Here is a 17,930-nt window from a genome sequence, read left to right on the forward strand (position 1 = left end):
CTGTCGTGACCTGTCAGTATTTTAGTTAGTTTGGTTTTGTTTTGATCCTTAAACGTTTGTAAAAAATTATTATTATTATTATTATTATTATTATTATCATTATTATTATTATTATTATTATTATTATTATTATTATTATTATTATTATTATTATTATTATTATTATTATTATTATTATTATTATTATTATTATTATTATTATTATTATTATTATTATTATTATTATTATTATTATTATTGTTATTATTATTATTATTATTATTATTATTATTATTGTTATTATTATTATTATTATTATTATTATTATTATTATTATTATTATTATTATTATTATTATTATTATTATTATTATTATTATTATTATTATTATTATTATTATTATTATTATTATTATTATTATTATTATTATTATTCTCATTTTATAACGAGTAACACTATCAGGACACAGTACAAGACAAAAAATTTACCACCGAGATGCTAGCTTCAAAGACGTCATTTACCGTGTTCAGGGCAAAAAAGGAGGTCCAAGGCTCCTCGTTGGCCAACAACGCCCGTGCGACAGCAACGCCGGACAGACCATACTTCTGTTGAGAAGTCCCGTGATGAAGCCACAGTTCAGTCTGGCATATTGAACGCGGGGATCTAGTTGTGGTACCGCGAGTAGTGCACCTAGTCCTGTAATCCAGGTTGCGATTTCATGAACGGAACGCAAAACGGGTTGTCTTACGCTGGATCGACTCCAGCCGCGCTGAAGCGCGAATAGAGAAAGGCTACCAAACTACACCAACATACTCCAACACCGATCGTATGAGCAGTAAACCGTTTGCAATCGGCAGAATGCGATGGCGACACACTTCCATACGCATTACGCCACCCGATAGGATAGTATCATTTGTTTTTGTTATTGTTTGTGTTATTTTTCTTAAAACACAAATTGTTTGTGTTATTTTTCTCCATCGCCATCTTAAAGTTAATGGGGCACCAAATTTCGCTCCGTGTGTTCGGCAATCCACAGCAGTTCATCAAATTGATGGTATACTCTACAATTTCGTAGTTTTTTGTTCTTTGCCCAGTTATTAAGCTGTACTGGAAAAGGTTTTTGCCACTCTATACATAATTTACGGAATATCATAAAAATTAAACTTTACCTGTTTTAGTTTATTTTTACGGACGTGTACTATAAACATCTTAATTTGAAGTCTGGCTCTAAGGTGGTACACCTATGATTACAAGGACGAGTGATGAATGACACAAGGACAGGTAAATAATGAAACATGTGTGTTTTGGCCAATACAAGTTCCGTGTAAAATATTATAAGAAAAAGAGCCTAAAGGAACTAATGGTAAATTGTCCTAAATCGTACAGTCGGACCATATTTTAAATGTTAGAGCAATTTGGCGTCAACTTGTAGTAACAACTAATCCAATATTTTAAGCCTTCCATGTTTCATTATCTTGATTTTATGATTTTTTTTTTACTAAAAAATTACCCAATGAATGCTTAAATACCTATTTTTAATGGAGTGAATCATTAAATCACTTGGCAAAAACAATGACAACATAACTTTCACAAAAAGGACAAGACTAATCGAACAATTTAAATGTAACGGACAGTATAAGTTATCTTAATACACAAATTATATCCAGCTGTACTATCCAATTTAGTGAGCCTCTCTATCTGTGTATAGGAAAACATTCCGTCCACCAAGAATACAGCAACATTTGTAGGGCACAAATAACTCTCGGCCATACGCCGACTGCTACGAATATACAGCTCAACGTATTGCCTGGCATCTTCTGGGACAACACCTTTCTTTTGAAGAGGCAAATGACGTCAAAATGAACTGAAAGTCACTAAATAAAAAGAGGCCATTATTCCACCAGACTCCGATCGCTAGATTAAACTTCTCACATGTCTCAGGAACCATAAGGAACTTTCGGATGAGAATACCTACGCAAAGGTCCATAAGGCTAAGGAATTTGTTGGCATTACACGATCATGCCTACCAAAAACATACATAATTAGCACAATCAACCGTTAAGTCTCCTTCCTACTGATAAATGCGATCGAACTACAATCGGCAATCGTACGGACAAACAGACTAGCGTTAGAGTACCGGCATTGCCCTAAACTGCCATCATACACTATCAATCCTCAAGAAAGCCTTTCTGCGTCACTATTTTAGTGCATTACCTACAGCCAGTGACCTTCGTCGGTGGTGCATTCCGCATGCACCGAATAGTACAAACAAGAGGCAATCTTTCTGCAATGCACTTTGTACCACTTTGATCCGGAAAGCACTACCAACGTTGGCTAGCGAATGAATGAAACGTGTTCAAGCCCGCCCGTACACGGGTTCGAGTGGCGGGGCAAACGAGCGCGCCTTCCCGACACCGATGTATTTGAAAATCGTTTGGTAAGTGGGGAAAATGCTATATTACTGACCACTGCGCGCCGCTGCAGAATGAGTCCAATTCTGCCAGCTCGAAGGCACGCACCAGTGCAGGATTAAACAGGTGATTGTTAATTTATACGTGTTGGTCCTGATAGCAGGATACTTTGATCTCGAGTGTTGTTTGTTAGTTGATATGTGCCGTTGGTGAACGTTTTTTGTTTTTTTATTCAATTGTGAGATACAAAACACAGATTCCCGTCAACGCAAAGAGCATTGTGTGTAAATTAAGTGCATTCGGCAAGTGGAATTGTGTCCCACTTTTGGGGAATTAATGTTAAGTTTAATAATTTCCCAGGCCCAATTTCAATGTTTCCACAATGAGATCACTGGCACAGGCAAAGGACATCCGGGAAAATACAGCCAAAATTTGGAATGTTAATACGTTGTTTCAATGTAACATTACTTTTCGGTAAACAGTAAAGATGGTTTTACCAGAAACCTCATTATCTGTTCGGAAGTAGTTTAAGTCGCTTAATTTGAAAACAAAAATCGTTCAGGGAACAATTTTCCTCACCATTGTTCTTAAATCATGATGTGATTACTATTGATGTCGGTAAATCCGTAGACCGTACAACGGAATTCCCGTTGCACTGACAGTGGAAGCACACTTTTGCAGTGGCGCAGTGTATCGTTGCATTCCAGCCATAGTCATGTGGGGGTTACCAGCTGCCAGAACCCGTTTCTGCAGCATCTCCGCATTACATAAAAGGTAGGCCAAAGTGACGCAACAAGCAAGCCTGGCCTAACACTATCAAGCTATTCCTCTCCTTCGTGTCACCTCATTAGCGCACTTTGGTTGAGCTTTCCTTCAATACATCATGGTTTATATTTTCCCTTTATTATTAGAAAGGATTTCTTTACATTCCCGTTTCGATATTGGACCCGTGTGAGGGTATTTACACACTTCACCGGGTGTAAAGAAGTCCCCGCTACTATATATTTTCGTTTAGCATTTGCTTTTATTTTTTTTTTTTTACATCTTAATTGAGCTCCATCGTTGAGCTTTCGACTAAGCTTCTACCTATCAACTTGCATAATCTGCATTTGCCAGGGTAAAAGTAATGTGTGGCCAAATGTGCAAGTGCATGCTTATGTAATGCCGCATTCAATTTCCAACCATGTGGCCTGCCATGCGTGATGAAGCCGGCTTCATCGCAGCTACTACTTACTTGCCGGCATTCGGAGCGCGCTGGTCCGATCCGACGGCATTGCAGCATTGAGGCTGTGTTTTGTTTGTGCACTTGTGGAACCGTCCTATGTGCGCAGTGTGCGATTCGTTTTTATTGCTTCAGTGAATGTTTTTAAGGGCCTGTCGGTAAAACGCCCTTTCGATTGCCTCATGTGCCAAGTAAAGAATGATCGAGTAGAGCCACGATCGGTTTGGGGCATTGTGCACTTTTATATTCTAGTACTTTCTAGCTCCGCAACTCATGCTTTCTGTATCAGAAATGAAAAGCTTGTTTCTTATCTGCTTTCACCCCCGTAGTGGTAACAGCGGAACACCCCCGGATCACCCAGCAATGTGGTACTTTGTGGCACTTTGCGTAGTGCTGTTGCTGTTATGGCTTCACCTGGATAACTTAAAGCCCCTCAATTTCCCGCCCGGTCCCAAGTGGTACCCGATCGTCGGGAGCGCTCTCTCGATCATGAACGCACGCAACAAAACCGGTATGCTGTGCAAAGCGGTCGAGCATATTGCCCAGGACTATCCCGACCACCGTGGTGTGATCGGCTTCAAAATAGGGAAGGATAAAGCGGTCATGGCGATCAATGCCGAGTCGCTGAAGGAGATGATGAACAACGAAGACTTTGACGGGCGGCCCACCGGGATATTCTACGAAACGCGCACCTGGGGTCTACGGCGCGGTGTGCTGCTAACGGACGAACAGTTTTGGCAGGAGCAGCGCCGTTTCATTGTGCGCCATCTGAAAGAGTTTGGGTTTGCGCGCAAGGGCATGACGGAAATCATTCAGAACGAAGCGGCTCACATACGCAAGGACTTTGAGGAGCTGATCGCGAAGGGCCAGGGTAAGGCGACGGTGCAGATGCAGGGAGCCTTTTCCGTCTACGTCCTGAACACGCTCTGGCTGATGATGGCGGGAGTTCGCTACAGTAAGGATAACGACGACCTAAGATATCTGCAAGCGCTTCTGCACGAGCTGTTCACCAACATTGACATGATGGGAGCGCTTTTTAGCCACTTCCCTTACCTTAGATTTGTGGCGCCCAGGCTTTCAGGCTATAGGCAATTTGTAGAAATACACGAGTGCATGCACAAGTTCATCGGTGCCGAGGTGGAGCGGCATCAGAAAAACTTCAACCCAGACGACGAACCGCGCGATCTGATGGATGTGTACCTGCACACGCTGCAAAACAATAATGCACCGTCGGACAGTTTCTCCCGCGAGCAGCTGCTGGCCGTTTGTTTGGATATGTTCATTGCCGGCTCGGAAACAACCACCAAAACGCTCGACTTTTCCTTTCTGTACATTGTGCGCAATCCGAAGGTGATGCGGCGGATTCAGGAAGAAATCGATGACGTCATTGGTCGCAATCGGCTACCAACTTTAGAGGACCGTGCAAGGTACGTTACAGATGTAGAGCGACAATAAACGGTTTCAATGTTTATTAATATGTGTAATTAACACTCACCAACAATCACTTTTCCGTTTCACTGCCAACAGCATGCCGTACAGCGAAGCTACAACACTCGAAGGACTTAGACTGTTCATGTCGAATACGTTTGGTATTCCACATCGAGCACTCAAAGATACTACTCTGTGTGGTTACCACATTCCCAAGGTAAGCTTGTGCAGCGCACACTTAGCCTACTAGATTCCGCTGGATTTAACGTTGCTCGTTTTCACAACCAGGACACCATGCTTGTGGGCATGTTCCGCGGCATGATGCTCGACGAGAACCTGTGGGAAAATCCGACCCAATTCAACCCCGAGCGTTTTCTCAAGGACGGAAAAATACACATACCGGCCCAGTACCACCCGTTCGGAGTCGGCAAACACCGGTGCATGGGTGAGCTGATGGCGAAAAGTAACCTTTTCCTGTTCCTGACCACAACGCTGCAGTCGTTTGATCTCTTGCTGCCGGATGGAGCACCCATACCGTCGGACATTCCGATTGACGGTGCAACGCCTAGCGTTCGGAAATATCATGTCGCCATACGGGCCAGGCACTAATGGTTGTTGGATTGCAAAATATCGTGTCGATATTAATTTGTTCTATAAGTCTGTTTCAATCGGTTGACGCAAACAAATGTTTGAATTCCCTTAAGTCCGTGGCGAGTTTTTAAACAATTAAAGCAACACACTTAAATATGTTCCGTGATCTTTCGCTGTTTGTCGGTTGGCCCGGGATGGGTGAATGGCTGTAATACATCCGAAAATATTACATTTACTTTTAAATTTTTTCAAATATTATTGAAATCGATGACTCAAAAATGCAGTAAAATACCGATTCCAAACAATAATATTGATGGTTTTAAAAATAAATAATAAAAAATGATAATATTTGGTATCCTTTCATTTTCTTTTTTTTCTCGTCTCGTAGTTGTTTCTGTGGAATGTCATCTGATTACATAGTAAAATAAAACCCAAGTGGTAACGTGTTTCATACAGGACAAAACTATTCCTGAATGTTTTACTGATCGTTCCTTAGCTGTTATCCTTTGTTTTGTAACAAAAAAAAAACTGGAAATACAATAAAAAGGGTTGCACTTGCGTCGTTACAGCGAGAATTCATTTCGATTTTCTTAACTTATTTTGTGTTGCTGTTGGTGTATGTGATGGTGTAAGGGGAAGGGTGGTGGTGGTGGTGTTTTTATTTTTTATCTGCAAATGCATATACATCTACGTTTGATGCAAAAGATTGAATCGATCCACGCTTCACACCTTATCTTCTCTTAAACTCTATAGTGTCACAATGCTACGCTTTCGTACTATCTAATATCTGCATATCAGGAGATTGAATTGGTTTTGAATAGAATGTATGTATATAACAACAAAGAACATGGACTACATCCCACTGACTGAAGTAAGAAACCCCTCTTCGTTCCCGCCCCCCGTGGCGGGCGATTTATTGCACCTCCGTAACAACCTTCCAGTGCTGTGATTCGAGTGCGGAGTTGCACCGTTCCGCCGTGATGCCCCTTTCCTTCATGTGTCGCGAATCTAAACATACATTAATCTTTCTGTGCTGTATCAGTCCCCCGTCCTTCAGGTGCCACTGCTGGTTCTCCGAATCGTCGCAGTACTTCATCAGCACGCTGTTGTACCGTGCGCTGATCGTGAACTTAACCAGCGTTAGGCAGAGATCGTGATGCTTGAGCTCCCCCTTTCTATTAAGTATCCAGTTCTGATTGCCACCGTTGCCGTGACAGCTGTACAGTCCGACCACCGCACCGGCCACATTGCCCAGGCTGTCCAGACAGTACACGCCTTGCCGGATGCTGCCATTGTTGCGGCGTTCCGGTATGCCTAGCTGAGGATACACGTGTTCCAGATACCATCGGAATGGCTTACATTGCAGTTCCTTTCGCAGCTGCAATCGATCGTCGATGTCACCGAACGGAATGTTAGTAGCGAGCGGAACGGCCGCGTAGTAGTACTTCTTGTACTCGTCCATCCACACTTCTGCTGCGCGGCGAGTGTTTTTGGCAAAAATGTTGCCACTCCCCCCACCGGGGAACGTGTAGGGATGGCGCTTGCGGAACACGTGCCCCACCCGGCTGCAGGGTATGATTTCCAGCGAGCCGCCACACTGCCAAACGCGGAAGCTGATTTCTAGATTTTCACCGCCCCAGATGTCCATCTGCGTGTCGTAGGTGCCGAGACGCTCGAAGTATGCCTTATCGATCACGAACAGTCCACCCGCAATCATGGGCGTGCGTATTGGCGCCGTAGGATCGCGCTGTCTCGCTTTACGTTCGGCATTGCTCAGATATTCCCACTTGAACACTAAATTCCAATCAAAGCCGCCGCGCAGATCGGCCGAAGCGCCTATATACTGGAACGTATCCATGCTGATCACATCGATAACCGGGCACACGACACGTGTTGGATCTTCCGCTACACGTGCCAGCAGCGGTTCGAGCCAGTTCACATTACACTCACAGTGACTGTCGAGGAAGGTGAGCACCTTAGCCGTAGCGGCGGCAGCCCCTGTAACCCGTGATCGTACCAATCCCTCGCGTTTGCTATTTCTTATCAAGCGCACCTTCTGAATCTTGGCCAACTCCTGCCCATCCTCGGGAAAGTCGGAATAGTCATCCACAAGAATTATCTCGTGGATCAGTCTTTCGGGCGAGCGGTTGAGCACACTGACCACCGTTCGTAGCAATGTGCTGCGAGCTTCATTGTGGAACGTAATGATCACACTGGTTGCTGGCAGATGCGCGATGGTACTGAGATCCGACCAGCTTGAACGGCGGCACATGGCATTGCGAGTGTCCGGCAGCTCGCGGTTGCTCTTCAACCCATCGCTCGCCTGCTGATTGAAACGGTTCCTTAAGTACGGATCTTCACCCCGTTGCAGACCGCCCTTCTGTATGTAGCTGGCCTCATCAAAATAGTCCCAGGTCATGGGTGGTGCATTGTAGCTAAAGATGCTATTGCTATTGCTGCTATGAAGATTGTGGCCGTTGCTGATACTGGTGCTGCTGCTACTGCTGCCGACGATGGCAGCATTACTTTCTGCCGCACTCTTCAACACGCTTTGATGTTCGTCGTCGCGATGCGTTAGTGCCTCGCTACCTCCACCATTATAGTGTTCCGAGGCGGAGTGCTTCATTTTACTGCTGCGCAAACGCAGCGCACGATTCCCGTCATTGTGATAGTAGTCGCCCTGGAAATAGTAGATCACCACCACAATCCAGGTGATGGAAACGAGTCCGAACACTTTCACATTTCGTCTCATAGCGTAAGCGTTGTATGATTCAGCTGCTTCGAATGCAGGACAATCGAGCTCATCGATTGGCGCGCGACGATTTCATCCAACGGGGTTACGTCACTTTAGTAGCTTATCGTAGTCGCTCTTCACAATGATCTCAACTAATACCAAGTTTAATGACATTTTTCACTGATAATACTTTTGTGTTTCATTTCCCCTTTGGATGGCTTAGCCAAAGTTTGGAGAAAAGAGCAACATTTGGTGATATCCTCTGAGGAGTTGATTTATCTCTTAATCACTGGAAAGAGAAAACGCAAAAATGTATATATTAGTACAATTGTTGCCATTAATCAACATATAATTCAGTACATATCTAACAAACCATGATTTCATAAACGCAAATTATCAAACAATTCAACCTTCAGTTAATATGCGCCCGTTTAGTATATTATTAAAAATATGATATAATAAAATAAAATGTAGCTAACAATTCTAACAATTTTTCAATGTTGTGATGTTTTAACTGAAATAACGGCAAACAGAACACCCCTTATTATTTATTAATCTCCATTAAATAACAAACTTCTACAAAATCTTCTTCATCTTACATGAGGCTATAACCGTGATCAGTCTTAAACAGAGGACGCGCAAACTTTATTGCTTATAAATTAAAATCTTATAAAAATATTGTTTGAGCTCCATGTTCCAAGCGATAGCAGGTCAGTAACCAGCCAGAGGTCCTCTCGTTGTGGGCTCAGTACTTTGATGAATTACTCAACGACCAGCTAAACGAACAGCTGGATGCTCCACTAGTAGACGTTGTGCTATTCCCACCTAGCATCGATGAAACCCGAAAAGCTATCTGTCGGCTGAAAAATAACAAGACACCCGGATCCGATGGAATCGCAGCTAAACTGGTCAAGAATGGAGGTGCACGATTAGAAAACGATTGATTTGTCAAATTGTTACTGAGGTGTTAGATAGCGAATCAATTCCTTGTGATTGCAATCTCGACATCATCTACCGCTTATGCAAAAAGAGAGACAGATTGAACCGCAACAACTACAGGTTGAACTGCAACATCATCAAGAAGACAGACAGGTTGAACTGCAACAACTATAGGGTTATATGACGGTGTTGAATACCGCCTATAAAATATTCTCCCTGATCCTTCGATCCTGAAGGATGTCCCTCACGTCGAAGATAGCTGAACTATCAAAGTATCAAACTATACTTCTATCATAAACTATGACAAAATCTCAAAATCAACCACTGACCGGATCTTCCCTATGCGGCAGATCTTGGAGAAGATGACAGAATACAGACACAACACATACAAACTCTTCATTGAATTCAAGGCCACATATGATGGCATGGGAAAACTACACCGCGGGCGGCTTCGGACACTCCTGAGGCAAGCCAAGACCACAAAGCGTTTGTAGCGCCGGAAAAGGGCAGCAATGAGTCACCTGCGTCTCCCGAGGCCCACTTTATCGGCCACTGGTCTAGACTTGCCACTAAAGCATTAAAATTAGCAATAACTGAATTGAAGGTTTACTCACAGTAATAATAGTCAGTCCTGCGTAACGGAAGAAGTTCGGTTAGTATGGGACATGAACACATGACAACATTATTTAGAAATAAATTTTACTTATATTTAGCGATATTGTTATTGCATCATTTTGACATCAAAACTATTTTAAACAATTTCATGGAAAACATATTCAATATGCATGGCAAATACCCCAGCCGCAAAATCGGGTTTTTCGCCGCGATTTTCGACCAAGCGAAAATAAAAATTATGCCATTTGTATGGGGCGAACACACACACACAAATTATAGTGGCTGATTATGGATGGGAAGATTATGGTTATGTGTTTTGTTTCACTCTCGCTCACAGACGATGATTTCCCGTTGCATTCTCTCCATGTTATCGGTTCAACGGTATGGTTGTTGCTGCTCTTTCTCACACATGAGGGAGTTTTCTTTGTCCTTGTTTTTCACATGTGTGGCTTTGGCATTGGCTGCGAACGATCATCTTCCTCACGATCTTTTAGTTAGTTAAAGGGAAATTGTTAGAAGCAATGGCTCTGGCACACCAAATGCTGTACAAATTCGTGCACGTTGATGTGCCACGCTGCACCTAAAACGTTTTGTGACTAGCACAACCACAAACACAGTATATTTGGGACATATTTTGGTATACTTTTTCTGCGGTCGAAAACAATTAAATGCCGCATATTGTATACACTTTAAACCAAAAGGCAGAATGCATTTTAATCATAATCCTGCTGCTCTTTTCGACCAGCGCCCCGACCCATTGAACGCATGCTGTGATTAGACCGGTTCCTACGAGGCCAGACGAGATCGATTCTCATCCGGACCATTCTCCAGGTATCAAGAGCCGACTATCCGATAACGTGGTTTTAGTAAGGTAAAGAAGCCGTTACAGCCCGGTCCACAGTATTACTCGTTACGTCAAAGAAGAAGAAAATTTGTACGGGAAGATGTGGGCTTGAGTTGCTGCGCTCGGCCTCAGCATGTGGAGGATGCAAGATCATCTGTACAACAAAGAAAGTAGAGAGATGGCAGGGAGCTGTGGAGTCTTATCGACCACGGGCTGCAATTGACTACGTGGTTCCACGGAGCGCTAGTATGTGGTCAGCGAGTACGCTAGGTAGTTCGGCAGGCGCCAATCCGACCCGTGGGTGCAACGAGTTCGAGTCGACCCAAATGATCGGGATCCTTTCCTTGGGGCCCCACGCGGCCGCTTAGTTTGTGTACTGGTTAATCCGCCCTGCCCGCGCCTCACTATTGTTTGCCTGAAGGCTTACGACAAATACAGTTTACATTTGTTATTCTAAACTATGCTAGCATTATTGAACAGCAATACGAAAGAAAAGGAATGGGAAGGAAAGAAGGAGAAAGGGAGTAAATAAATGGGAAGCTAACAAGAGCGGAAGGAAGCGGAGGAGCAGGAAGGGTGATAGTAGAAGAGGTGAGATGAGAAGATGAAAGCGGGGATTGCATGTAGTAGCGTTTACTGTTCTGAAGCGATGATGGGCTCTAAACAATGGGGGACGTGAGTGAAGCGAACTGGATGGAGCATACAGGAAGGGATCAACATGCATTTTTTGAAAATCGATGTTCTTCCTTCTGTATTGTCCACATTGTCCACATCAATCTTATGAGCTGCGGATCGTACAAAGCTTCTTCATCTTTTTCTTATATGACACAGTAACCATTACTTTTCTGTCTGCCTCATGCCACTCCTTTCTTCTTCTTGGCGCAACGACCTACGCGGTCATGCCGGATAGTTAACCGTTGCTACGATAGACGGTCCATATGAGGCTTGAACCCATGGCGAGTATGTTGCTAAGTCGTGCGAGTTGACGTGACCTGTTACTAATTGGTTAACCCCTAGCGAGATAGGCAGTCCTGGGACACTAGGATCAAACGAGGCTTGAACGCAGGACGGTCACGTTGTTGTGTTGTGTTTGGGTAGCACGACAACGAGGGGCAGCCAAAAACAAGTCAAGCCATCCTTTATGCGGGGACGCGTGGAGCAGCTTTGCGCGTGAAAGGACCAGCTGCATCACCGGCATTTGAGGCTCCCGGGGGCCGGTCGCCACAGCCAATCCCCGAGCGCAGCCGCAGCGCTATCGACTATGCATGCAGCATAAACGTCACTTACGCATCCTGCATCAATCGCCAGGACAGCGACGGGCTAGAACACCATAATGCGTCTCCAAAAAAGGCGAGAGAAGGAGCAAGCCAGGCAAAGCGAGCGATGCGTGCGTCAGCCAAGCCGGGGCGGGTCGCTCCTGGCTTACAGCATCAAGCGAGAGGCGGGAGAGACGTTCCTTTTTCTCTTCCGAACAGTAGACCTCGGCAATTAGAATTAAAAGAGTACACCATGGGTAAATTCTAACCTTCAATCCGGTGGGAGGGAGGGAGGGGTGGGAGAAGATTAGAGGGTTTTTACATTATTAAAGAAAAAATAATGGAAAGACAATATGTGTTGAATGATATCCCTCATTTTAATATTTGACCTTCCGTTGACTTTAACTAAGCATTGGTTGGCTTAACATGAGCGGACTAGTGCATTGAGTGATATTTTGTTTAAATTGTTTTTTTTTTTTTGCACAAACGCAACTAACTGCACTAACAAACAATATAAAACCAGAACGAAGTATGCATTCAATCGATCCGGAAAATAGCTCGAACGGTAAATCGATTCCATGCACACGACAACTTGCGCGTTGATCAAATCCAGATTCGAACGACGGCGCTCTAGCCAACGCGCAATGCATCAGCAGCCAAAAAAAAACGGGAAGGAAAAAAACAATAATCCCCAAGTCAAGCGCGCTCACACAAGGTCAAGCATTCGCCAATAACTGCTGGGAGAATGAAGGAGGTGGGGAAGTGACGATACTGAAAACGTATATGATCTGGTAGAACGGATAAAGAAGACAGCAGATAAGCGATATCACTCCCACCACTATCATATGAACAACTGGTGTGATCGCAACTACCGACCAGGAAGGAGTAAGGGGGAGGGCAAGATTCATTTTTTTCTAGAGTAACCTCTTAAACCGGACGTCCACACGACGTCCGAAATCTTCAATTTTGCGGCTAGGGAAGGAACGATTTTTGAATTTCGTTTAGACCTCACTTGCGCTATCGCCAAATAGATGGCGCTATACGCGGGGGACAATTTGTTTTGGTTTGGCGATTTGAAAAATATCGTACGTTTTACTACAATTTTATTTATTCTAATAATTATAAAAAGGATGAAGACAACTGTCACAGTATCAGCGAAATCGAACTAAGTCCAAAGAAAGAAAAAAAAGAATCACCTAACTCTAAAATAACAACCGCTTATGTTAACATGTTATTTGACTAAATTACACAAATCTATTTGCAATTCTTCTTTAAAATATACAAAATATGATAGCGGTACACATCATTCTACACTTTCCGTAGATAAATGACAAAATTTTGGATAAGTAAAAGGGACATCAAAAGTAAAGACGCGCTGCTCGGTACGATCCGAAATAGCGAACCATGACATTATGCCATGGTGGACCATGGCATGTATTTTTAACAGATTCGGTGAGAGGGGCTCCAAAGGTGCAAAATATATGGACATTATTGGGAAAGGAATGGAACAAATAAAAGACCTTGAGCAATTTTGACGCCTAATGGAAAAGTAGATAAAAGCTAAGTGTTGAAATTAAACATTGGATCTTTGCAGTGGTTTGGGTCATCTTTTTAGCTACAACAACATATTGAACATAGTGGCATTTATGAAATTGGCAGTTTTTTTTGCCCAAAAACTGTTTGTTAATTGGATAATTAATGATCTCGTAACATTGGGTTAGCTTTAAATGCATAGCTAATTAGATAACCAAATTCGATACCGATAAATAAGTTATAGGAAAAATTAAAAGCTTACATATAAATCAACTGAAAAATTAATGGTTTTAAATTGAAATTATATTAAAACAAATATACAATCTATAGCAAATATACATTCATAGAAAAAAAAAACATAAAAAACCATGTAAAATAATGTAATCTTATAACTTTAAACACAGAGCTATATTAATGAGACCGTGTTTCTTCTCTGCACGTGGATAATATCAACTCATACGTGGTACATTTAATCAATGGTTGTTCATAAAACCACGAACCACACAAAAGCAAATCTGAAGAATTGCTGGAGCATTACCATTCCAGCACAGTTGAGAAACAGATCGTTTCATGCCCTTGCTGCTCAATCAATGTGCTCAATATGGTGGAAGCCACGCTATGCCTCAGGTACCCTCATTTGTGCGACGAGAGAGGTGCATTAGAGAAGTCAAGGTGATTACTTAATGAAAAGAGCCGACAGTCACACATAATTTCGAAACAAAATCTACGTTCATTCTGATCGTAGAAAGATTAATTAAAAAAGATCAGCATCATTGAAATCCCTTTAAGAAGATAAAATATATGTATGAGTTGTATAAAAGTGTAGCCGGAAATAGGTTAACCTTCGTCAAATTATAATAATAATGATATTTGTAAGAGTAAAAAAGAGAGTACTAATCTCATTTTTTGTGAAAAATTTAGCATATTAGATTGCGATATCATAATAGAATGTACACACTCCTTAAATCAGACGACACACATGCTTGCTAGTTTAATCTCGAAGACGGCGAAACTAAAACTAAACAACCTAACCAAAATACTTGCAATACTACTTTCACTTCCCTTGCGGTAAGAGCACATTTCGTACTTCAATGTTCATGATCATGCACCGCACATAGTTGATGGGATTAGCCTTTCATTTTCACCAAATGGTATGCACTTCAAGCCGAAGAAAACCCATCTTCTGCGTTCAATTGAATTTCCAGCAAACGAAGCAAACGGTGCCGGTGTTATAAGGTAACCCATTCCTTAGCCTTTCACCGGGCACTCGGCGGAGCGTCTTAGCACATTGTCGAAACGGTGAAGCTGTGTTATCCAATGTGAAGATCGTTGGATAATCGTGAGAATCCGGATACCCCAACTATGGTGCTAGGTAGGTTAATTTCCCTCGGTTTGTGTAACCGACCGATATCTTTTGGCCTTACGGGTTCAGCTTTCCGTTGCAGCAACTTTCATTTTTCTGCTATTTTTAATTTGATAGTCGGTCAATTTTGCATGTAAATTAGTAAGGCACGAGTCACCGCTATAATTTGCCAAAACGCGTGCTCGAATAAATAAATTCAAAATGGCTTAAGAGGAAGCGTACAATATGTATTAGTTTTTTGTAGGATAAGCTATTACAACCGATCACAAACCTAATTCAAACCGCTACTGTGAACGAGTTTTTAAAATTCTTTACTAACGTCTAGTCCGCATTGGTTATACACATTATTCACAGTTAAAGTATACTTCGAATCAGCACATTTGGACGATTTTGTTGTACTCCATCAGTAATTCATTTCACACAGGACACAGGACATGAACAAGCTATAAATACACTTTTTTCACTTAAAAAAAACTATTATTTGTGTATCTAAAAAGAAGATCTAAGTTTTACCACACATCGTTTCTATTTTTTCTTAATGCACGCTTCTTCATCACCACGCTTACGTTCACAATTCGTCCAGGATGCGCTGTGTGCAAGATCAGCACTGATCAGCTGGTAAATGCATAAAAAAACCGTGGAAAACTATCTTACCGCGCAAAGGAGGCACAGAACCGTCGCTTACTACGAGTGTATGACACGATGTAATTGTATTCATCCGAATTGACGATCGCTGCTGAACATCGCGTCTCGCGACGGCTACCCTTTTCTCTCGCTGATGCAGCTGATGGATGCTGCTGTTGTTCGTGGCCTTCACTGTTGTCTACTGTTTGCGGTACTGCATGCGCTCGCATCTTCTGGATGCGGAATTGAATCCTCTCGCGTAATCCCATTCGCTCATTCCATCTCTTTTCACCTCGAGTCGCACACAGCTTTCCACTCTTTTCGCTCTGTTGTTTATCTTTTTCTCCGTTCCTCGTACGCAACAACGGCATAATCTCACCGCGGTCACATTCAATGGTTTGTGGCATGTACCGTGCGGTAAGTATCTATTGCATTAAGGGGGGGGGGGGATAACTACATCATCGATGGCTATTGTTTTACGTTCCACTTCGTAATCTTCGGCTGGCTGCGCTCAGACACGGAGAGGAAAAACGAACCGCCGTACAGACAGCGCAAAATATAATGGGGGAAAATGAAACTAAAGTGAATCACTTTTTTCACACCGGCCCAGGCCCGGGCGGAAGGAAGCAAACTAAATAAATAAATATATATATTTCCCTCTTTTCAAGATTCTTCGCGGATGCATCCACTGCACACCATTTACCCCTCCATGAGCCCGAGCACGTAAACAACGTTTTTGCTGTGCCAACTTGACTGTTCATGCTTACCTGTTTCTTCGTTCCTGCTTTCTCGCTAGACGGGCAGCATACACACTGTTGTGCAAATTTGTGCACACGCTCTGACTAACGCATCTCTAGCCACCAAGTCCTCTGTGCATAGATGGATGCGAATGGATGCACTGCACCGCGCGCACCCTTCCACAGCAACGAACGCAAGCCGCGCGCGAGTAGGCGCAATGAGAAAAGGTAATGAGAGAGAGAACAAAAAGAAACCAACGAAAGAAACAAACAGCAGCCGCCGTTTGCTCGCTCGCTTTTTGCGAAAACACGGGGTACGACGACCAGCGGAGGGTGCAGCAATAATAAGCAGGTCCCTTTTCTTGCCTTTACGGGCCCAGCACGATGGTGGTGGCACTGATGCTCAATCGCTCGGTAAGCAAATTTCGTGATTCAAACTGGTTGATGAACGGGGTAATGGCGAGAACGTAGTCCATCGCCACCCGCTAATGGTCCAACACAACTGGTAGGTTCCACTCCTATTCGCCTGCATGTAACACGCACATTTTCCACTCCAAAAACCAAATGCTTCAACAATATTTCACTTCAGCTTACATTCGCCAGATTTTCTGCGGACAGGCCCCCTACATCCAACCCACACTGGTTCGGTTGTGCTGTTTGGCCTCACTCACGAAGAGATCCACCGTTTGTCATTACATTCGATTTGATTATTTTTGCATCTGCAAATTGGACTTCGTTCACCGAGAAACGTACAGCGTTTCACACAGGGGTTGAAAAACCCACCCCGACTACATTACAACTGATCCACCGGCCGTCCGAAATTGTTCGTGCTACTACGCTTGCGTCCGGAAGAATCGATATCATGAATACACTGAATACTCTTACGTCTGCCTCCTCCATTCTCTCGCTCTCCTGATTGTGCTACACCCCCCTTGCACTCCGAGCACAGCAATCGACAGAACCGCACCGTTGTTTGTGGTCTTTTCCGTTACGTGCATTTCCAATTAAAATGTGTCATATTCACCCACTAAACGTATGCATTTAAATTAACCTTCTTTTCCGTTCAAATCTCTACCTACCGCTTCCATTCGAACGGGCGTACCACGATGCTTCAAAAGCTGCCACCACCACCGATTGTATCTGACTATTTTTCCGTCACCATTGTTGAGCAGCACCGAACCGGACGGCCAACATCCGGGGCGGTAGCAGTTGGCCAGCACAACATGGTAATGAATCTAGCGCACAGAGCGGGCGCGCTCTGTTTTGCTCCACAAATTTTTACTTTCACTTTTATCTCGCGCTTGTGCAAAACTCGGCAAAGTGCATTGTATACAAACTTCTGTTTAAAATTAGGGTACGGCTAAATTCACCATTTGCGAAGGTAGGATCATTTGGGGAGTTTGTCAAGAATCCTCCGACAAACGAATTCTACTTGCTGATCAGAAACAGATTTGTGTTTTGTTGTCAGAAAAGTTGTCCGGACAAAACATTCCCTGAATCGAAGCAATGTATAAATGAAAATACATAATGTCCCTGTCCGGATCGTAATTTTGTACAATATTTATTACGGTGTTCATCATCAGTTCCCAAACAAAAAAAACCCTAACAAAATCCGACAGTTTATGTGGTCGTCAAAGTCAAGCACTGGACCAAC

General features: G+C 43.1%; 2 protein-coding genes across 5 annotated transcripts; one reads left to right on the plus strand and one right to left on the minus strand.

The window, feature by feature from the left end:
* Positions 1-439: 439 nt before the first annotated feature.
* Positions 440-5,792, plus strand: LOC120903917 (probable cytochrome P450 303a1). Of its 2 annotated transcripts, XM_040313589.1 has the most exons (4): positions 440-2,516; positions 3,942-5,039; positions 5,140-5,257; positions 5,329-5,792. In XM_040313589.1, the coding sequence occupies exons 2-4, from the start codon at positions 3,976-3,978 to the stop codon at positions 5,647-5,649; spliced, it is 1,503 nt and encodes a 500-aa protein (XP_040169523.1). In that variant the 5' UTR covers positions 440-2,516; positions 3,942-3,975; the 3' UTR covers positions 5,650-5,792. The 2 variants fall into 2 exon arrangements, with proteins under 2 accessions (XP_040169523.1, XP_040169522.1); XM_040313588.1 differs by lacking the exon at positions 440-2,516 and having other exon boundaries at positions 2,537-5,039.
* A 278-nt stretch (positions 5,793-6,070) lies between these two features.
* Positions 6,071-17,617, minus strand: LOC120901388 (polypeptide N-acetylgalactosaminyltransferase 2). Of its 3 annotated transcripts, XM_040309297.1 has the most exons (3): positions 17,356-17,617; positions 16,307-16,453; positions 6,071-8,654 (listed from the first exon to the last, which is right to left on the minus strand). In XM_040309297.1, the coding sequence occupies exon 3, from the start codon at positions 8,381-8,383 to the stop codon at positions 6,545-6,547; it is 1,839 nt and encodes a 612-aa protein (XP_040165231.1). In that variant the 5' UTR covers positions 8,384-8,654; positions 16,307-16,453; positions 17,356-17,617; the 3' UTR covers positions 6,071-6,544. The 3 variants fall into 3 exon arrangements, with proteins under 3 accessions (XP_040165231.1, XP_040165232.1, XP_040165230.1); XM_040309298.1 differs by lacking the exon at positions 16,307-16,453; XM_040309296.1 differs by lacking the exons at positions 16,307-16,453; positions 17,356-17,617 and adding an exon at positions 15,570-16,045.
* Positions 17,618-17,930: the final 313 nt, after the last annotated feature.

The sequence above is a fragment of the Anopheles arabiensis genome, chromosome 3 (assembly GCF_016920715.1).
Source record: "Anopheles arabiensis isolate DONGOLA chromosome 3, AaraD3, whole genome shotgun sequence".
Taxonomy (NCBI): domain Eukaryota; kingdom Metazoa; phylum Arthropoda; class Insecta; order Diptera; family Culicidae; genus Anopheles; species Anopheles arabiensis.

Excerpts from the sequence above, each read along its gene's own strand:
- LOC120903917 (XM_040313588.1), top strand. The coding sequence starts at position 3,886 with ATGCTTTCTGTATCAGAAATGAAAAGCTTGTTTCTTATCTGCTTTCAC. Across the intron at positions 5,040-5,139 it reads ACTTTAGAGGACCGTGCAAG|CATGCCGTACAGCGAAGCTA; the intron begins GTACGTTACAGA and ends CACTGCCAACAG. Across the intron at positions 5,258-5,328 it reads GTGGTTACCACATTCCCAAG|GACACCATGCTTGTGGGCAT; the intron begins GTAAGCTTGTGC and ends TTTCACAACCAG.
- LOC120901388 (XM_040309298.1), bottom strand. The coding sequence starts at position 8,383 with ATGAGACGAAATGTGAAAGTGTTCGGACTCGTTTCCATCACCTGGATT.